At 47.2% G+C, this 21,376-nt stretch overlaps 3 protein-coding genes and 2 non-coding genes across 47 annotated transcripts in view; 2 read left to right on the top strand and 3 right to left on the bottom strand.

The window, feature by feature from the left end:
• Window positions 1-9,511, top strand: part of Dennd2b (DENN domain containing 2B) — a 188,731-nt gene extending 179,220 nt beyond the window's left edge. For 30 of the 34 annotated variants that reach the window (XM_087559735.1, XM_087559642.1, XM_087559661.1 and 27 more), the window contains 7 exons: window positions 2,103-2,251; window positions 5,824-6,001; window positions 6,222-6,263; window positions 7,145-7,256; window positions 7,739-7,978; window positions 8,182-8,268; window positions 8,792-9,505. In XM_087559735.1, the coding sequence (XP_087415861.1) occupies window positions 2,103-2,251; window positions 5,824-6,001; window positions 6,222-6,263; window positions 7,145-7,256; window positions 7,739-7,978; window positions 8,182-8,268; window positions 8,792-8,826 (843 nt within the window). In that variant the 3' untranslated portion in view covers window positions 8,827-9,505. 34 annotated transcript variants of the gene reach the window in all.
• Window positions 9,512-10,814: 1,303 nt separating this feature from the next.
• Rpl27a (ribosomal protein L27A) lies at window positions 10,815-13,741 on the bottom strand. 4 transcript variants are annotated; one of them, NM_001106290.1, is given in 5 exon segments: window positions 10,815-11,525; window positions 12,338-12,512; window positions 12,954-13,029; window positions 13,280-13,343; window positions 13,711-13,741. In NM_001106290.1, coding segments are annotated over 5 exon segments (447 nt in total). In that variant the 5' UTR covers window positions 13,714-13,741; the 3' UTR covers window positions 10,815-11,396.
• On the bottom strand, window positions 11,720-11,850 carry Snora3a (small nucleolar RNA, H/ACA box 3A). Its single transcript, XR_015655754.1, has one exon. It is a non-coding gene; the product is annotated as a small nucleolar RNA SNORA3/SNORA45 family (small nucleolar RNA).
• LOC134478799 (small nucleolar RNA SNORA3/SNORA45 family) lies at window positions 12,701-12,830 on the bottom strand. Its single transcript, XR_015655755.1, has one exon. It is a non-coding gene; the product is annotated as a small nucleolar RNA SNORA3/SNORA45 family (small nucleolar RNA).
• A 2,677-nt stretch (window positions 13,742-16,418) lies between the features above and the next one.
• The window catches only part of Trim66 (tripartite motif-containing 66), a 68,091-nt gene continuing 63,133 nt past the window's right edge, over window positions 16,419-21,376 (top strand). For 2 of the 7 annotated variants that reach the window (XM_087570811.1, XM_087570817.1), the window contains exon 1: window positions 16,423-16,489. In XM_087570811.1, the coding sequence (XP_087426937.1) occupies window positions 16,445-16,489 (45 nt within the window). In that variant the 5' untranslated portion in view covers window positions 16,423-16,444. 7 annotated transcript variants of the gene reach the window in all.

The following is a 21,376-nucleotide window of genomic DNA, read 5'->3' as shown; positions in this document are numbered from 1 at the left end:
AGCTGGGTGAGTGGAGAAGTGAGGGATGAGACAGCTCATGTAGACAGCTCCTCTGGGGTGTGGCATTGAAGAGAACAAGGAGGTGGATGGAGGGAAGAGTGAGTATGGAGCTGATGGAGGCCAGGGTAAGGGGTAGGAAGGTGTTATTGAAGATGGCTGTTTGCATGCTGATGGATTGGCCCTGGGCAAAGACATTGGCAATGCAGAAGAAGGAAGGACAACCCGCTGTCACCAGAAGGTGCAGGCAGTGGTCTCTATGGACGCTGTCTTCTGTTAGGAGAGGAGGGGAAAGATGGTAGCTTGTAGACTTGGATTCTCACGAGATGGCTTTGGTTTCCTCAGAGTAGAAAAGCAGAGGGCATCTTAGAGTAAGAGGTGGGAAGATGAAAACTGCTGCTGATGGGAGGACTGACCTCGGAGTCACAGAAGTGTGCAGGCAGTGACATGCCGGCTGGGTCTCAGGAAGACATCTTCCTGAGAGTCTCTACATATCCTAGGATAAGAGAGACTTTTGAGTTTCGTGAGTTGTCTGGGGCAGGATAGCTGACCCTGCCTTGAAGCCCAGGGCTTACCCTGGAGTTCTTCAGTTCTACTCTTCCTAGTCACTTCCTAAGCCTGGTTGCTTCTCTCTGACTAGGGCTATTTCCTGTCCCCTGAGTCCTCTTGTTTTGGCCTTAAAGGCATTTCCTCCTTCTTATGGACTCCAAGTCACTCATGCTGTAAGACACCTCAAACTCTCAGAAACTTCCCAGGAGTGGGCAGGTGCCAGCTTCCCTTCCTAGATGCACTCCCTACTGCTGTCCATGGGCTGTCCCACTAGGTTGCTGTCTGATTCCCAGCCCTTAGAGGCAGGGGCAGCGTGGGGCTGGGGGTTAGAGGCTGGAAGTTAGAGAGTAGCACTTACTGGGGCTACTTGCAGGGCTCTCGGGAGGCAGGGCTAGCATTTTGTTTTCTCTTGTTTTAGGATGGGGACAGGTATTAGGCAGGATACAAGGGTTCTGACATAACTGCAATGGCATGCCTTCAGCCCACACCCATCAAGCACTTAGGGGTTCCCCTTCATTGTGCTGATCACTAGCTCTTCCTGGGGTTCACTACCTGTCAAGAAAGAGTACACACAGCTCTTGCAGTCCCCTTCATCCCTGTTGATGTTTTTCAGAACCCAGGGTGGTGAATACTGAGCTAAGAATTCCTTCACTTGCAAAAGCAAACAGTGCTTAGGGGACTGGAAGTCACCCAAGTCAGAGATGAGAAATGAACTCTCTAAGTAACTGGAGCAGATCTGAAGCAAGAACAGTGAGACACCTGGGGCAAGCCCCTCGCTGGGGATTCGCTATGACACAAGGCCATACAGGATAGTTTCCTACCTCAGGTTCTTGGGAAGCCTGCGTATCTATCACTGCTGCTGTACAGATGATGAGTTAGCAGTTCCTGTCACTGCGGAGGTCATCTGCAGCCCCTTTCTCCAGCCCCTCACACCCATGCCTCCAGGAAGGGGCTTTGGGTGCCATTAGGCAGACCTCTGAATAGTTCCTAGAGGAGAATACAGGTAGGCCTGGCTTCATAAAGACAGTCCTGTGTCCTTGCAAGATTTTTGGAATCGCCAGATCTTTCCTAATCCTTAGCACGGGGCTTATGGTGGTGGAGATAAGGGACAAGATGGCAGGACAGCCATTGGAAGGAACTGTAGTAGGAACGGGAGGGGACATGGCAACAAGGACAACAGCATTGTCTTTCCAGAGATGGCTGAGGCCAGCCCTCCTAAGTACTGCATTCTTCCTATGGCCTGGAGAGCAGTGGCTGATTGTGGGGTCTGCTGAAGGAGATGGAAAGAAAGCAGGAGACTCCCTGGCTCTCCATATCCATGGGAGATCTGGTCCCTAGTGCCTTTCCATCTCCACACTTAGGCCTCCTGCCCATAGGCTGGGTGTTTACTGGGAGCAGAGCTAGATTTGGAAGGAAGGGGAGACTGTGTCTCCTGTATCATGAGGGGATTGGAGAGCCTCCAAAGAAGACTCAAGGGAGAAGCAGCCAGCAGATGCTATGTGTGCAGTCTGGGCCCTCACCTAGCCTGCTTCTGCTCTGCCTTGACTTCCCTACAGGTGTTAGAGCTGCGTCGGCCGATGGACTCCCGGCTGGAGCACGTGGACTTTGAGTGCCTCTTCACCTGCCTCAGTGTGCGCCAGCTGATCCGAATCTTTGCCTCATTGCTGTTGGAACGCAGAGTCATTTTTGTAGCAGATAAGCTCAGGTAGGGCCCAGAGGACAAGGAAGGAGGGAGTGGGTGGCATACACATGAATTATTTAACAAGTCTTGGTGTATCCCACACATTATGTATTAGAGTGCCTGCTCTTATATGTGCATGTGTCTGGGTAGAGATGTCATAAAGAAGGGATAGCAGGCCTGTGGAGAGGGGATAGGTAGTAGGATTGAGAACTCAGTAGGACTTGGCCTGAGGAAGAAGAGGGGCACTTCCTGTGGAGCAACTCTAGCCAAGCTGCCTGTGTGGGATGTTGAGTTTCAGGGGTGACGGACCCCAGGGGTACTGTGTGAGAGCTGCTAAGTTATTCCGTAGGGGCTGGCTGAGGGAAACTTGGAGAAGAGGTGGATAGAAATAATCTAGCTTCCAGGGAGCTGTGGAGAAGGGCAAGAAGGGGCCTTGGGTGGTATGGAGGGCAGAGGTTACAGTCTGCTTAGCCTGAGGGTGGAGGCAGGGAGACAGAGAGGGAGAGGGAGAGGGAGGGAGAGGAGCTTCAGAGACTAAAGGTCTAGGGAGCTGGGACAGCTAGTTTGAGGAGGCTAAGAGCTGGATGGGTCCATAAGACTTGGTCCAACAGATAGGCACTTTGAACTTAGAGGTAGAGATCTGTTTGTGACCATAGGGAGCAGTGGAGGTGATGCTTAGGGGACCTGAGACATCTAGGCAAAGTGAGTTCTCAGCAGCCGAGGTGTTTGTTAAGGACATGGGGTGCATGCAGGGAGAGGATGGAAGGCTGGTAAGAACTTGTCACTTACTCTTCTTACCAAAGAAGCCACCAAGAAGCCAACGCAGTAGTTTCTCTAGCGTGGTGTGTGTGCTGTCACTTAAGCTTCGTCATTAAGCTGCATGCTGCGCTGTGCTTTGAGTCAGGTGTGACGGGGAGAGCAGTAGAAGTTCTTGCTGGCTTCTCCTCTAGTGGGTACCAAGTCCGTGGTGTACTTTCTTCCGTGTGCACAAAGAGGTAGTTGAGAAGAAGATCTATCGCTCTCTCAGGCAATGGGGCAGGAACCTAGGCCATTGCTCAGCTAAGGGAAAGGAGAAGGAAAAACTGGAATAGTGGTTGTTGTTTGGAGACAGGATCTCACTGTGTAGGCCAGGCTGGCTTTGACCTTGCAGTCCTCCATTCCTGAGTATTAATATTAGAAGTGAGTGCCACTACCTCCAGCTGAGCTGCCCACTTTTCCAGAGATGGTGAGGGTTGAGAAGCAAAGGCTGCCTCTTTCATACTCCTTTCACAGTTGTAGAGCTCTGTGTACTACAGTCTAGGTCAGCCATTTTCAACCTATGGGTTGAAACCCCTTTGGTTGTGAGCCACCATGCGGTTGCTGGGATTTGAACTCAGGACCTCTGGAAGAGCAGTCAGTGCTCTTAAGCACTGAGCCATCTCTCCAGCCCTTCAAGGCCTATCTTGCCCTTCATAAAGGGGCCCACTCTGGCAGCTAAGACTAGCAATGAATGACAGAGTGGTATTCTGTCTGGAGTGGCCTAGCCAGATTGGAATGTGGCCCCTAACAGTACCTGGACCCTGAGTTTTCTATTCCTGAAGGGGTCACACACAGACACCCACACCCATTCCCCTCTACTCCAGGCTGACCCTCTTCTTCCACCCACACCAAAATCCAGCTCCTTAGGACTATTAAATACAGCTATTGTCTCCTGTGGTTGCAGCTGCCTCTAAGCACATTCCAGAAGGAAAATACCCCAGGGTCCTGTTTTGTGGCTCACTTGGCATACAAGAGTTACCAGTCTTGGATCTTAGGCAAAAGCTGTCCTTTTCATAGGAGTCTGCCTGCCTGAAGGTGGGTTGGGTAGCTCTGCAGTAAAACATGGACCAGAACTGTGGTGGGTCCAGCACAGCTCATGCCCCCTCTGTGCCCTTTTAAGTTTTTCCTAAATTCTTTTTGTGTGCGTGTGTGTGTCCCTTGGCTTGAAGCAGACCTTTTCCAGATCTTTCCCAGATTACTTTTCTTGCTGTCCTCAGGAGAATGGCTTTCAGGGTCAGGGCACCTAGGTCTCCAGGCATAGCAGTATTCTACATGCCCTTTAGGTTACAAGTTAGTCACACAGGGCCTTGGCTGACAGTTACCTATGACTATTTTGCATTAGACAAAAGGAGCAGTAACTGATTTTTGTTTTTTTGTTTTTAAGATTTATTTTTATTTTATTTTTATCCACACCAGAAGAGGCATTGAATCCCATTACAGATGGTTGTGAGCCACCATGTGGTTGCTGGGAATTGAACTCAGGACCTCTGGAAGAGTAGTCAGTGCTCTTAACCACTGAGCCATCTCTCCAGCCTGTGACTGATTTTTGTAATAGATAGGTCTCAATTTCTCTCTCTCTTGTGGGATTAGGTGTAAATGTGTGAGTCCGTGCTACAGCATCCCAGGGAGAACCCAGATCCTTTTGACTATGGTGTAGATGTCACAACATAACCAAGAATGATCCCAAACTTGCTGTGCTTTGTAGCATAGGCTGGTGTGGAACTCACAGTCCTCCTATCTCAGTCTCCTAAATGCTAGTATGACAGTTGTGTACTTATAGGCACAGTAGACACAAGAGTTTTCCTGGTTGGTGGGTGAGGCTCTCTAATGCAAACAAAATGTGGTTTAAAATGAGCTGGGCTCTAGGCCTTATGTCTTCATCTGTGATGTAGTCACTAGGGGAAGGGCTTCTTTAGTGTAGGTCTTGCTGCGCTGTACAGGCATGGTTCAAATGATCATCTGTTATAAGCCTCTAGCTAGCTGCTGCTGAAGTGCTTGTCACAGCACTCAGTTTGTTTGGAGGTCCTGTGACTTTCTCCTGACAGGCCAGCCGTGACTCCTGTGTTTGCTGGTGCCTCACAACAGGCCTATGTACAAGCTGGGTGTGTGTACTCATTTTTGCCTGTGAAACTTTAGGATTGCCAGCTGTGATTGTCCTCCTGGTTTCCCTTTGGTCACAGGGCTCCTGTAGCTCTATGTTCTGGAGGCCTGGAGCCCCCTCCAGGACAAGAAAGGGATGACCCCAATGAAACCTGAGAATGATATAAGTCACTGCCACACCTGCTGATTTCTGTACTTTCCCTTCAGTCAGATCATTGTTAATCAGCTAAGGAGAAAGAACTAGAAAGCCAGGGGCAGAGCAGGACTGGACTAGAAACTGGTTGTGTCCTGGCTGCCTCTAATGGCAAACTGGCTGTCCCACCGAACACAGCTGTGAAAGGCGGGACAACTTGAAGGACTTCTGCAGGATTTTCCAGCTCCTGCACACTAGAGCTTTGTTGATAAGTTCCTTTGTTCTTCCTAGTCTGAGCTAATTCTTCCACCAGCTCAGGCCTGTCTATATATCTGGACATGAGTGTACAAGCATGTATGTGTGAAAGATACAGATACACATGTGCATGCAGAATCCTTAGTATGTTCAAGTGTGCTGATCACATACCTTTGTGGCTGTTTCTTGGTAGAGTCCCTAAAAGTGCAGCTCATCAAAGGATATTCTGAGCCCCTGTAGTGTCTAATTATCCTTCCCTAAGGGTGTTGGCCCTGAGCTCAGGTGCCCTGTCTCTCTGTCTGTCCATCAGTACCCTGTCCAGCTGCTCTCATGCGGTGGTGGCCTTGCTCTACCCCTTCTCCTGGCAGCACACCTTCATTCCTGTCCTCCCAGCCTCCATGATTGACATTGTCTGCTGTCCCACCCCTTTCCTGGTTGGCCTGCTCTCCAGCTCCCTTCCCAAACTGAAGGAGCTGCCTGTGGAAGAGGTAAGGCACCTGGGGCATCTGCTGGGGGCTGGGGAGGAGAAAGGCTGTTGGAACCTTCTTACCTCAGACCTAGTCTTCAAACAGCTTCTGTCCTTTCTCCTGGGAGGTTTATCTGGCTGATTCTTTCCTGTCATCTATCCCTGGGAACATGGGAGGTCTGGACACCTATCAAAGGCTTGCAAGAATCAGTCCCTGATCACTGCCTCTGACCCTTTCCCAGGCACTGATGGTGAATCTAGGATCTGACCGATTCATCCGACAGGTAAGAGCAGCATATACAAAACCTGGGCTGCCCCAGGGAAGGCACTGGGCACTCAGTCACCACCCAGCCTGATTTGTGAGCTCTGAATTTCAAACTCACAGAACAGACAGGGGTAGTGGAGAAAGTTGATTTCAGAACCCATAACCTCAATGGGATCTGCCTTTCTAGTTTTTGTCCTTGGTTTCACCTTGGTATAGGGTCTCACTGTCTAGCTCTGGCTGACCTGGAACCTGTGACAGTTCTCTGGGTGCTGGGAAAGCACAAGTTCTAAAACAGAAAATGGACCTCAGAATTTCTCTGAGCCACTACTTTCATCAGATAACACCTCTCTAGAGATGTTCTGGGGATTGTAAACACCACTGAAATGTGCTTTGTAAAGGTTTACAGTCATTGCTACAAAAAGCCTTCGTTAGTCATGGAATCTTCTTGGCTTCTCATAAAGGAGCATAACCTAGCATATCCCCTTTGGGAACAGATTGTCTATTACACCGCTGACAGAGCTAAGGACTCCCGAGTTTAAGGTACCAGGATACAGCCACTGCACAGGACTGTAGAGTCAGGACCAGCAGTCTCAGTACAGGTTAGGCCAGTCTCCCTGCTCCAAGCTCACTGTACTTCCCACATGGGTGAAAGAAGGATAAGGGAGATGGGGTAGGAATTCCTGGATGGTCCAGGCCATAGTGTACAAGGAATTAGCTGCTCTTCCTTCTGTGTCACATGGGCAAGTTTCTAGCCTTTCTGTGCTCCCTCATTATACAAGGGTGATAATGCTATTAGAAGTGCGGTTACCTCTCTGAACTTTGGACCGGGGCCTAGCCCCTGGGTAGTCAGTGTTCATCAGTGTCAGCTGTGATCATCCCTGCTGTCTTTTCCTTCTGCAGATGGATGATGAGGACACACTGTTACCTAGGAAGTTACAGGCTGCTCTGGAGCAGGCTCTGGAGAGGAAGAACGAGCTGATCTCCCAGGATTCTGACAGTGACTCTGATGATGGTGAGGGAGGAGTCTTTCTGCTCCAAGTCTGGACTTCACAGACCTTGAAATCTGTATTACACACTGGCCTCTTTCTGGCTGAGAGCTTAGGTTAGGAACTGGGCCCCTCTAGTGCCTTTTCTGCCCCAAAATTTGGCACTGTAGACTTCTTGCTGACAGGAAATCAATCAGTCCTCCTTCTTAGGCCTTGTTTCAAGCCACTGCGGAAGGTGGAGCAGGGCCTTCGCTTGTGAGGGATGTGGAAAAAGTAATACTTTGTCTCCAACTTCCCAGAAATATTAGTCAACTTCTATGCTTTGAGTAGTTTCTGACCTCCAATAGCTCATAGGCTAGGTGACAGCTCTTGAGCACAGTAGATGGTTTCAAGGACAATATGTGTGCTGGTTGGAAGTTTGTTGGGAAGAGACTAAAGCAATGGGAGATTGGAGATCACCTTACAGAATCTTGAGCTGAAAGTGAATGATTTTTCTTTTCCCTTCTAGAATGTAATACCCTCAATGGACTTGTGTCAGAGGTGTTTATCCGGTTCTTTGTGGAGACCGTGGGGCACTACTCCCTCTTCCTGACACACAGTGAGAAGGGAGAAAGGGCTTTTCAGCGCGAGGCCTTCCGAAAGTCTGTGGCCTCCAAAAGCATCCGCCGTTTCCTTGAGGTTTTTATGGAGTCTCAGATGTTTGCTGGCTTCATCCAAGACAGGGAGCTAAGAAAGTGTCGAGCAAAGGGTAAGGTTCCAGGAACTGGGATGAGAGCTGGGGGCGTCTTTAGACTCAATATAACTAGGTCATTGTAATGAACCAGTCAGAGTTCTGACCCTGTGGTCCTACCAACTGTTAGACCAGATGGCTGCCTTTTCCCTTTTGCCTCTGCACTGTGTGACCATCATGTACTCATACTGCCGTCTTCATACTTGCTGCTCCTCTCTCAGGCCTCTTTGAGCAGCGAGTAGAGCAGTATCTAGAAGAGCTCCCTGACACTGAGCAGAGTGGGATGAACAAGTTTCTCCGTGGCTTGGGTAAGTTACTTGTTACCAATGAAGATATCCAGGGGGGTGCTGTCCCCTAAAATACTGTGAATCTAGGCCACCAAATATACACAGGCTGTAGACAGAGCAAGAGGAAATCCTGTGAGGAAGAGATGTCCAGCTACTGCTTTAAGAGCATTTAGCACAAGATTCACAAAAAAGAGCCAAGAATCAACCCTAAGTTGTTTGGGGTTTTTGTTGTTGTTATATCTTTTGCTCACAAGAGCTGAGTGCTAGTCATCTTTGTTCTAGGCTGCAAAATATACAGATGATGTTAATGCCAAAGTGCCAGTTCTGCAAAGTTCTCCCACTCCTTTAGGGAGCTCAGCTAGTGTGATTTCAGGATAGCAGGGGCTTGTTTTGTCTTTTAAAGTTGTATTTTCCCTACCTTCTCAGAGCTGTCACTCCTCTTGTCAAATTGATCCTTTTTGCAAGGAAAAGGGGGGGCAAGGAGAGAGCATGGCTGTTTGGAAGGGATTCATGAAACATCCTCACCTTTGCCCTCTGTCCACAGGCAACAAGATGAAGTTCCTCCACAAGAAGAATTAAATATCTAGTAGTAGAGTCTAAGTGCTTTGCAGAGCCCAGGGAGAGGGCCCAGCCTGGGACCCTGTGGGATGTTGTGGCTACCTTGCTTCTACAGACCCCACCTCCAAAGCCAGTGCACCTCTGCCTTCATCATATCCCAGGATACCGTTTGTAAATAATCTGCTGTAAGCTTTCCTGTTTTTGTAACAAGCAAAGAGAATCTGATAAATATTTGTATATCCCAAAGGGCCGGGTGCTTTCTTGCCTTGTCTGAGCATGGAAGGAGTCTTGCTGGGTGCTGGTGACTGGCCAATTATGTGCAGCTGACTGTCTCAGCCAAACCACTGTTTCCTGAAGACTTCTGGCCTGTCTCCCTGAGGCCCTGCTGCCAGTTTTGGGCCCTGGAGAGCAGGTGCTGTCTTAATTATGTGTAAGAGGACTGTTTTTCTGGTTGTTTCTATTTTTACTTCTTAGTTTGCCTATCTGCCAAGCCTGTTTCTGAAAGGCAAGAACCACCCTGTCCCTATTTGCAATGTAAAGCCAGACGCTTGGGCCTGGTTTTTGTTCCTTCCACCGTCTGACATGGGTCAGTTGAATCATGGTTAGTGGAGCTCCCAGTCAGTGGTGGCCATGATGCGGTACAGGGCAATTTTCCTTCCACCATCCACCGATGTTCTCAATAAACTGTACATTCATTTTGGCTGAAGTGTTCCTGTTTCACTTTCTTCCGTTTTCTCAAAACCAGGTGAATTCTGGATGGATACAGGGTTTGGGCACTTGGTAAATGCATTCACATGGGTTCCTGGCCATTCCTGACACCTGTCAGTCCTCACTTAGCTTCCTTCTCTGGTAGACACTTTCTATGGTGCTTCTAGTGATGGATTTGCCCCTTATCATTGTGACATTACTGGGTGGCTGATTGTCAGCGGACAGCAGCCCAAGCACTGCTAACCCTGGACGTGGACCTGACCCTTCTCCATTGCCAGTGACTCCTCACCCTCATTTCTTCCACTAGAAGCTTACGTGTATCCAGAAAGTTCGACTACAGGAAGGAAAACTCAGGTTTCCTACCTACTTTCAAGGCAGACCTTGAATGCTGCGGAGTTTGACAGGATGTGAACTAATATTCCTGTCCTTCCGCCCTAATCTGAGACAGTCCTATCCTGGGATTCCTTCCATCCTTACCTTTCCCACTGACACCTGTGCAGGCCCCAACTTGTCCAATGGTGGAGTTAGTCTCCTGGGAAAGCAAAATTAACTTCTGAAAAAGCCTTCCACATAAGGCTTTATGTCAGTAAAGAGAATAACCAGAAAATTGAGACTTGAGTGCCATTGCTTTCAGCTGTTAGCTCAGCCTGGGCTTCCTGACAGCCTCCTTAGGTGCTTGGATCTAGCACCCTGGCCTCCAAACTTATAAGCAGGCCTCCATAAGCATAATCTTAGCACTGCAGGTCTCACCTTAATCCAGAAAACCCACGCTGGCACGTGACTGATGGCTCGGGTGGCATGGGCCACACAGCAAGCCTGGCATGTGTTTGGCAGTATGTATAGAAGACTCTCCAGGTTCTCCTCTCACCCAGAATTCAAGGTTCTCAAGCCCATCATATCCATCTCAAACAGCTATCATGACATCAAAGTCAAACTTAATAGTGTTTTGTTATAAAAACCTGTTTAACTATGTACTTTTGTTAAAGATCCTACATTTGTCCTGCCAGACATCACCCCCATACCCATAACATTTAGACCCCTAGTTGTACTAGGGGTGGCATACAGTATTGTGTCTCTAGAGTCATAACATCTAAAAGGGGTTTTTTCCATGAACCCATGTTCATTACTGGTAAGCTTCTGCCATGATAGCCTTTTCCCTGCCAAGTGACCCTTCCCAACTTATACTGCCTGGTAATATGCACTTGGCTACTAAAGGAGCCTCAGTGCTAAGTGTACACAATCTCCTTTACTCCTTAGAAACTCAAGACTTAGCTTTGTTGGTATAATGTTCCAGATTTAAAGAGGTAGACAATCAAGTTCTTGGTTTTTTATTCCAAGGTCTTCTTAAAGCCTCATCTTCCCAATAGTTCAAAGAGCACAGCTCTGATTCTAAAATATCCTCAGTTTGCAGTGCTGATGTGCTGTTGCAGGTAGACATGCTCCCTAGGAACACCACCTGGATGCCATCAAGTGAAGCTGGATGGAGCCTACACCTCTTCCCCTACGTTCTCCATGCTAACCTGTCCAGTACTAAGTAGCCCAGTCCTGAGCCACCTGTCCACTATAGTGAGCTTACAAAGTCAGGCAAATGTTAATATGGACGGCAAGGTTTTTCCCATAACTTAAGATTTTTCAGGAGGGGCTGGAGAGATGGCTAAGAGCACTGACTGCTCTTCCAGAGGTCCTGAGGTCAAATCCCAGCAACCACATGGTGGCTCACAGCCATCTGTAATGAGATCTGATGCCCTCTTCTGGTGTGCATGAAGACAGCTACAGTGTACTTATTGTCAGGGAGATTCTCAACGCGCAGACAAGGAAGGATGCAAAGAACCTACTCAGACCACATGGAAAATGTTTGCATTTAATTAGCCTCTGAAGTGGCTTTAAGCCACCAGGACACAGGCACCTCCCACACCCTTTATCTTCTCTTCAGCTCTTCTGCTGAAGAACTTGGCCTTCACGATGACAGGTTGCTTAGGGAGCTTCCCCTTCCCCAGAACTTTGTAGTAGCCCTACAATAGAAAAAGAATCACAATACACTATAGCAGACGCTCCACACCCCAAAACTCAGTAGGACTTGACTTACTCCCCCTTTTCAGATAGTCTATGTAAAGGATGGCCTTTAACTCAAATGTAGATCAATATGGCCTCACAGACCCACCAACTTCACAGTTCTGAGAATATAGCATGTGTCACCCCAGGTAGGTTATGTTTCTGATCTGAGCACTAATGGGGTCACTGAAAGCCCCTACCAGTGAATCAAGACCAGCAGATTTTCTACGAGAACTCTAGCACACCAGGACAAGTGCCATGTCAGGATGTGACTCTAGTCTCGATTAAGCACGTTAACTCCCCACTCCTGACCAGCTACTACCTCTACTAAATACAAATTAATTATAAGCTAGGAATGATGACTACCTAAAAGCTTCCCTTTGGTTTGGGTCTCTGCACTTAGGCAGAGTGTATTTGTGTGGGGTGGCTCTTAAAACACATAGTGCCTTAGATAAGAGAACGAAAGACTTAACCTGCAAAAGCCAAGCTGTATGTCTTAAGACCACTCCGGACCAACTATAAACTTCATTTAAAAAAAAAAGCAAACCTGTTAGAAATGGAAACAAATATGTGGTGGGCATGTTTTCTGAATTCTTAACAAGTGGGACCAAATGGACAGGAGTTCTAATTGTGACCAATTCAATTACCTGAAACAATTCTACTAAAATGTGGATTTCCTAACAGGTAATGGCCAAATATATACATAGGCTTGAATTTCAAACAAGATAGCATATTAAAGGTCCCATTAAGAATGACAAGCCAATTCACTCACTGATCGAACAACGTCAATGATGGGAGCAACTCCATTCTTGTTTTTTGCTGCATTGACCCGTGTCTGCTCGCTGACCAACGTCCATAATTTATCCAGGTTGACAGTTGGGCAGAAGCTCTGGTTCCTCTTCAAGTGGTAATGCCTCATGCCAACTTTGCCGAAGTAACCTGGATGACTAGGAAGGAAGGCAACCATCTTCAGAGCAAGCTCATCTTTCTAGCTATCTCCTATCGCAGTATAAATGTTCACTATTGTAAACATTGACACGGCAGGCACCTGATATAATTTTTAACTGGCTGTCAGGCCACTCAGTAGAACCCCGCCCTCACTTTTAACAGGGTCCCTAAACAGGGTTGATCTGAAGTATGTCACTAACCTGGTGACTGACTGCGCCATAAAGTCCACAGCCAGTGAATAAGGTCAGTAGTTTTTCTTCGAGGACTCTAGCACACTGAGGCAACAAGCAATACCTGAGCGTGACTCTAGCCTCAGACAGGTTCCCTCAGTTCACATGCAGTGTTTTGCTCGCTAAAGCTAATAACCAACGTTAAGAAACCGTTTCCAGAGAGAAGCTGTTCTAAGTCATCCCTTCTGCCCCCACTTCCGAAACACTCACTATTTGTCAAAGTTGATCCTGTGGTGATGCATGCCTCCAGCATTCCCGCGGCCTCCTGGGTGCTTGCGGTGCTTACCTGCAGGCACACAAAGCTACATGAATGACTTCTACCTGCTCGCATGCTCTCGTTTGTTCTCAGTTTACAATCCGTTTCTGAGCATGAGTTATCAAGACTCAGGGATAAACCTTTTCGGCCTTCCGCCCCCACTACCAACATAAAGTAGGGAAACTGCTATGCCCAGGCCTCAGAAATGTTTTCTTCGACTTACAGTTGTCTACTTTCCAACACAACTCAAAGGCCAAACGCCTAGAAGGCCCACACTTACCGATGCGACCGTGGCCGTGGCTCACGTGGCCCCGGAGTTTCCGGGTCTTCCTCAGTCTGGATGGCTGTATGGGAAAAACAGCAAAATGGTTAGGCCTGCCTAAGGAAAGGGGAGGTTGGAGAGCGAGCAGCAAGGCTTGCCTGCCCGGATTATGCCTGCAAATGAGAACTTGCCTTTTGAAGGATTCAGCAAGGTTGAGGTTACAGACCGGGAGCGCGTTCAGACGCCCAGGCCCGCGCGTCTAAGGCGACCCAACTCCGGTCGGAACACGCGGCCCCAGGTCCCTCGCCCCAGACCCAAGTGAGCCATCCCGCCCCGCAGGCTACTTGCAGCCATGGAGACCCACTAAGACCAGGGCAAGCAGCCGAAAGGCAGGGAGGTAGAGCGCCCAGCCGCCACAAGGAAGCGGAGGCCACGAGAAGAACACCTACCATGGCGGTGGCAGAAAAGAAAGAGGGAGGAGCCCACCAAGTCTCGCGAGGTAGAAGGCGCGGGGGTGGGACTAAGGCTCCATTTCCGGCCCAGAAGCTGGCCTCGGGAGGGGCTCAGACGTCAGCGACTTCCGGCGCCCGCCTCTTCCTTTCCGTGTGGGTGGGCGGGGTAAGCGGTGGCGCCCGCCCCCGGGAATCGCGGTTACCACCATGCTTATCTCTTTCTGGGGCTTGGCGGGCGTTTTCTTAGTACAATGCTCTCTTCTGGCGCTGTTGGTTCTGTCTCCTGGCCGCCATGGCGGTGTCTCAGAGCATCTGCAAAACTTCCACAGGTCCTCTGGTCTCCCTTGAAGGGACACTGCCCTTCTCTTTTGCTCTTGTCCTGTCAAATTTGAACAGCCTTCTGCGCTTCAGGGATCTAGATTTTGAACTATTTTCTATAAACACATTTGAATTTTCTCCAGAATCTGGCTGGTAAGCTTTTAGTCCTCTGGACCCGAGGTTCCCAGCCCGGTGTGTTCCTCATGCAAGCGATTCCTGCGTGAACTTTTTTGGACCTGTTTTGTTACTTGTTTACTTGAACCACCACACAATCTGGCATGTAACTCCAAATTACTAAATTACATTTTTCTTCCCGATTGAGCCCAAATTCTCTAAGGGTTCAAGGATTGACCAGTATTGTTTGTTTGTTTTTTCCCCTTAAATCCATGAGTTCCTGACATGTAGCCTGTTTACTAAGAATACAAAAATGTCCCACTTGTGCACAAGATCCTCTCCCCTTAACTGTTTTGTTTTGGTTTTTCTGACTTGATCTGTTAAACTAAAGAGTATTCTAGTTAAAATACCCTAAATTCTTATGTCTATTAGGACCCGTTTCTTAAAAAAGAGTGGGCAGATCCCATCCATCTGCTGGCTTCTTATTTAGTGTTCAATTCATTACAATCTAGGCAGTTTGGCTTTAGCCACACCATTGCCTCAAGATTTTTTATTTGCTTGTTTTGAGACAGGGTCTTACTCTGTAGCCAAGGCTGACCTGCATATATGTACTTCCTGATTGCTGGAATTACACTCCTAATTGGTTTGATGGGCATGATGGTCTATTTTAAGATTTATTTATTTATTATATATAAGTACACTGTAGCTGTCTTCAGACACACCAGAATAGGGCATCTGATCTCATTACAGATGGTTGTGAACCACCATGTGGTTGCTGGGATTTGAACTCAGGACCTCTGGAAGAGCAGTCAGTGCTGTTAACCACTGAGCCATCTATCCAGCCCCGGTGTATAACTTTCATATGTGGACTATAACATATCTTATTTAGCTCCTGTTTAGGTAGTCATGTTGGTGAGACTTCTGGTGTGGCTTCTAACACCCCTAGGAGACCGACAATTTCACAGTAAAACCTCAGATCTCTGGCTCTTACAGTCAGTCTTTCTGTCTCTCTTCTGCAAGTCTTAGGTGTAGGGGTTGTTTTATAGATTTCTCCAGCGGGACTGGACTTCACAATTCTGTATATTGATTGATTGTGGCTTTCTGTATCAGTCTCTTTCTGCCTGTGGCAAAGAGAAGTTTGTTTGATGAGGGCTGAGGACAATAAGGACAAATATTAAGAACTACCCATGCCTTCACTGGCTAGTATTCCAATACCACTCATGATTCCCCTAACCTTCAGCTTTTGATCCCTCAACCTCAACTTCCCATGTCCTGAGATTTTAAGCATGTACTGTCATGACCAACTCTTCCTGAACTCTCAGGAACTACCTTAATATTCTACTACTTCCAATAGCACTCCAGGCCATCATGGTAAGAGCCCCAATATCTTCAGAGTACCTTGAAATTTACAAATTCTAGCTTTATTTTATTCATGAGACAAAAGACACAGAAGAACTGTGTGACTTGTTATAGGTTATAAAGTTGGTAAGATACAGAGCCTAGACCTAGCCTTACCCTTTCTTCTCTGGATTCCCTGTTTTTACCTCAGAGACCACTCCCCTTTTGGCCTTACAACACTATAATCTTCATCTCTCCTTTGTCTCACAGGCAATAATCATAAGCTGCCCATGACCAGCAGAAAGAGAGGTTTGAGAGTAGGGAATCAAGATTTAAGAGATCTGCTGTCCCGTATGTTCAAGGCATGAGCCAAAGTATTAAGAAGCTACCACTAGGAATGCTCTGTTGATGGAGATAAGCTAGGAAGAGCCTTGGGAGTGGAGGGTAACAGTAAGTGAATTTTAGTGTGACCTGGAGCAAGTATCCAGTCAGGGCCAAGGGCAGAAATGGAATCCTGTTTCCGAGTTGTTCCCCAAGCACTTTGGTTGTGAAGAGCTGCATCCTGCCCTTGGGTCACCCGGTAGTCGTAGTGATAGTTTGATCTCTAAAGTAGTGGGAGCATTTTGGGAGTTTGTCCAGCTGTGGTTTTTGTAGACTGCTTCCTTCCTTCCTCGGTAGGCAACCAACCCATTGACTCATGGCTCCCGTGCTTGTTCAGAAAAGTCATCTTCTTCAGGTTTACCAGCTCTGACAAAATAGAGAAGGCTCAGTTCTTTATCTGCAAAGTTGAATAGTAGCCAGATGTTAAGACATTAGGTCGCCTCTCCCCACTGGACACGACCTTGAGCATGATCCATGAGAACTGTCCTTTGTGACAATTCTATGACGTACATCACAGCCTTGTGACATAGCAGGCGTCTGAGCCACTTTAGGGGTTCAGGGCTCAGGAAACTCTTGTGGAATGAAGCGAAGAGAGATGGTGCCAGGCAGCCACCTGGTGGGGCAGGTAAATCTCAGCCCTCTCCCACTGTGGTCTTGACAGCACACCATCATCTGAAAGAGTGCCCTGGTGGCCTCCTTCCTTTTCTCTTCTCTCAGGGTTCCTGATCGTCCTTAGTACTTCAGACAGCAGCTGTTCTTAGAAACACTTCCAGACCTGTCTTCTTCCTTTTTATAAAGGATATATTTGTACTCGTGTGTGTATGATTGTGTGATGTGTGCAGGTACCTGCTGAGAGGTCACATGAAGATGTCGGACTCCCTGGATCCAACTGGAGTTACAGATGTGTGAGCCACCCAGTGTGGTCGGTGCCATCTGAGCTTGGGTCCTCTGGATGAAGGGCAGCCAGGTCACCTAAGCTCCGAGGCATCGCTCCAGCCCCACCTTGTCTTCTTGCTCTTTATCTTTAATTGGATATTTGGAAAGCGTATGTGGTTCTCCTTTTAAAAGGAGATGCCCGGCCTGGCACATACCACAGGTCTTCAGTCCAAGTACTAGGGAGGCAAAACCAAGGGGATCTGTATGCATTTGGGGCCAACCAAGGCTACATAGTAAGAAGTACAAAAAGCCCGAAGTCCGTGTTTAGTCTATAAGGTGTTTTAGAATATATATACATTTTATACATATATGTACACATGTAATGGGGAAAAATACAACATGAAAAGAAGTTCTGAGAAAGAGCATAAACATCTCAAATCATAGGCTCACACAGCTTTATGTCAATTTTGAGATCAAGTTTATATGGTAACTGAGCTATCTGCGAAGTTGATTACAGTATGTTAATCTCTCTCTCTCTCTCTCTCTCTCTCTCTCTCTCTCTCTCTCTCTCTCTCTCTCTCTGTGTGTGTGTGTGTGTGTGTGTGTGTGTAGAGTATGCACTGATATAGGGCTGTATACACATAATGGAGGCCAGAGGAATAGTTTGCTTCTAGATGTAGCCTTTTCCTCTGCCTTATTCCCTTGAGACAAGGTCTCTCACTGGACCTGAATGAAGCTTGAAGTTCTGACTAGGTTTGGCTGGCCGTCGAGTGCCTGGGAGTCACCCATCTTCATCTCCCAACACGGGATGATGGTCGTGCATGGCTGTTTATGGCTTTTACTAATATGTGGGTGCTAGGGGCCAACTCCAGTCCTCAAGCTTTCACAGCAAGGACTCTAAACACTGAGCCCCTCCCAGGTCCCAATGTCAATCCTTTTATGTTGTATTTTATTTAATTCCATGACGTTTTTTGTATCCCTGCCCAGCAATAAGGATTTGTTCACTTTATTTCTTGTGGTGTCTGGACTCGAACCTGGCACCTTGAGCATTCTAGGTAAGCACTCTTACTGAGCTGTGACCTCAGCTTCAGATTTATTTTCCACAGCTGAAGAGTATTTTCCACACCTTGCCTTGGGCATGTGCTGTAACATACTAACCCATCTTGTGTATTTTGTGTTTTGGTTCTTTGTTGTTAAAGACAAAGCCACAGTGAGCATTTTGTATAATGGCCTTTTTTTTCTTCTTTTGGCCAATAACTTGTCTAGAATAAAATCCCAGGAGAGAGATTACTGGATTATAGGGTATGAACATTTTTATGATTCATTTTATGATGCTATTTTTTTTAGATGGGTTGAACCAATCTGTACAACAGCAGTGTGCACAGCTTCTAATTCCACTTCAACTTCTCAGTGCTCAGAGCTTTGTCGAGCTTTCAGGGGGCAGGGAAATCCATAGGTGACCTACCTCCCCTCCCTTCTTCCTTTCCTTTCCTTTCCTTTCCTTCCCTTCCCTTCCCTTCCCTTCCCTTCCCTTCCCTTCCCTTCCCTTCCCTTCCCTTCCCTTTTTTCTTTCTTCTTTTGGTTTTCTGAGACAGGGTTTCTCTGTTTAGCCCTTGCTGTCCTGGAATTCACTCTGTAGACCGGGCTGGCCTAGAATTCAGAGATCCACCTACCTCTGCCTCCCAAGTGCTGGGACTAAAAGTGGGACTAACACCACACCTGGCAGGTATAGTTTTCTAAAGCACAAAGCAAAAGACAAAGAGAAACTAATTTGAGGATTTTGATTTCCAGTCATGTTTCTTTCCCGTGTTGGACTGTGCTTGTTTTAATCTTACTGTGCTGCCTGACTTGTACTGAAACTACTGACGTCACATTCCTACACGTTTCCCCACACGTCTGTGGGACACTGACATGGAAAGCCTGGCCATTGAAATCCAGCACAGCGACACAGGACGAGGAGAGCGCTCAAGTCTCAGAGACCAGCTTATTGAATAGTCCAAACAAGACAGGCTTACGTATTTATGTTTTAATTTACTCTCACAGTATTCAGTTTCTGAGAACACAGAGGCATGGGTTCATTTTCCTGCTCTGTGAACTCTGGGAAGGAAGATCTTTTTAGTCTCTGAACGAAGACAAGTATTACTCAGTCATTCTCTGTACAAGTATTGATTGGCGTATGTACTCAGTCCTGACACTATACATAGATCCCAGGTGCCTAGGGGAAGAGAGAATAGTAAACAAAGATGATGACGTCCTACTATAGGGCTGATGGCCGCAGGATTGTATCTAAGACATCCCGCAATCAAACAGAAAACGTGTGTTCGGCAGTGTGGCAGAGTGTGTACTCTCGCCAGCATTTCTCACTCACTTTCCCACAGACATAATGCTATGTTTTGTTAATTCGAACTTATTTACCCAGGCAAACAGTCTCTGGGATTCTCCTCCCAGTGTGATGTGGAGTGGTTTGCCACACCATTGCTTGGAAGGTTGAAGACGCCCAGCAGCTGTTCCTTACCATGGATCTTGAGATGTGGTGCGACATCAAAGGCAGGTGGCCTGTGGCAAGGTGATGTTGCAGACGAGGGTTCCCCTCCTTCCACACTTTTTAAGTGGAGTTTTATTTAGCTTAGGCTTCCCCATGGCGGAAACCGCAGGTCATAGCTGAATGCTCAATGTTAAGTCGTGGTGTTTTCTTATTCTTTTAAAACCTAATTTGTTGTTTCTGTATCTTGGACCTTTGTTGTCACTATTGTTTTCTTTGTTTGTTTGTTTTTAAGATTTATTTTGTAAGTTTTAAAAGATTTTATTCATTTATTTTATGTCTATGAGTACACTGTAGCTTCCTCCAGGCACACCAAAAGAGGGCATCAAATTCCATTATAGATGGTTGTGAGCCGCCATGTTGTTGCTGGACTTCTGGAAGAGAAGCCAATGCTCTTAACATCTCTCTGGCCTCGTGTTTTGTTTTTATTTTTTGGAGACAGAGTCTCACCATGTAACTGGTTGGCCTGGAACTTGTGATATAGACCAGGCTGCCCTGCCCTCTCAAGTGCTAAGATTAAAGGTTTACACTACCATACCCAGCACTAAGTGCTCCCCCAGCTTGTGCTGTTGGGGATGTGATGGGACCTTTGAGACACAGAGCCTCGTTGGAGGCCTTTAGCTCATTTGAGGTGTAGACCTACCAGACTCCTGCCCACCTCATCACACTCTGGGATGGCTGAGTCAAACCCTTTCCCTACACAATGAGATTATTTCAGGCTACGATGATAAGAGATGACTGAAATAGTTGCCGACACCTGTCTGTCTGTGTGTCTGTCTCTGTGGACAGGTCTGTGGACACGTGTGCTTCCTCAATGGCTCAGTGATCTCCCAGGCCTCTGGTCTCTATGTCCCAGCACTGGCACTGAGGCACAGACTACTCTGCCCAACTTTTTCCTGGGCTCTGGAGAGTTGAACTCAGGCCCTCGTGCTTGCCTAGCAATGACTACCTACTGAGCCATCTCCCTGGTCTCAACATTTTAAAGTGCAAATAAAAACCTAGATTCTGGTGTTTTGAAAAAAGTCAGCCAAGTAGTAGTGGCATTGATCCCAGCATCCGGGAGACAGAGGCAGGCAGATCTTTAAGTTCAAACCAGCCTGGTGTACAGAGCTAGTTCCAGGGTAGCCAGGGCTACACAGAGACCTTGCCTAGAAAAGCCAAAAATAAACAAAATGAAGATTTGGTAACACTGAACCCAGATTCTTTTATGTGGGGATTGTACGTAGGAAGCCTTGTTTCCTGTAGAAATTGTAATTTGGTATCCTTGGCTTAAGTATAATCTTCCAAACTCCTGGGTCAGGAGGAAATGTCCCAAGCTACAGGGAAGAGCAGCAGAGGAGGATTATGAAGGGTCGCCTCAGACCAGAAAAGTACTGCCTAGCTATGCCTTAAATCTCTCACCCTCTGAAAACAAGAACGAAGTAGCTATCTCTCCCCAGCTTGCACAGTGTTCGCTGGTGATGGTCTTACCTCCCCGAGTGTCCAGGATTCTCATGTGACCTGTGGCCTGTAAACACTGAAGGGACCCTTTTAGGGGTTCATAAGTTCAAACATTTTTCATAACAATACTAACATCGTTTTACTGGATTAACATGTAGATGCATGGCGCCATCAGCCACATTTCACCTGTAGTCAGGAATCAGAGAGGTGAGTCTGATACTCAGGTCACATCCTCTCTTATCCAGTCCAGGCCCCCACGGCACGGTGTGACCCATGTTCAGGCAGTCTTCTCTGCTCAGGAAACCTTTCTGAAAACACCCTCAATGCAGAGGTGATTCTAAATCTCATCAAGTGGACAATGAAACATAACACAACAGTCCCACCCCTGTCCTCTTGATCCTCAACCACAGTGTTTGAAATTTCATTTTCATCTCATAATGCAACATTGACGCTATCTTCCTAACTCTTTGAAGAATTGGATTGGTATTTTGATGGGGATTGCATTGAATCTGTAGATTGCTTTTGGTAAAATGGCCATTTTTACTATATTAATCCTGCCAATCCATGAGCATGGGAGATCTTTCCATCTTCTGAGGTCTTCTTCAATTTTTTTCCTCAGTGTCTTGAAGTTCTTATTGTACAGATCTTTTACTT

This window comes from Rattus norvegicus, chromosome 1 (genome assembly GCF_021556685.1).
Source record: "Rattus norvegicus strain SHRSP/BbbUtx chromosome 1, alternate assembly SHRSP_T2T, whole genome shotgun sequence".
NCBI classification, from domain to species: Eukaryota; Metazoa; Chordata; class Mammalia; order Rodentia; family Muridae; genus Rattus; species Rattus norvegicus.
This window is presented reverse-complemented; position numbering and strand designations above follow the sequence as displayed.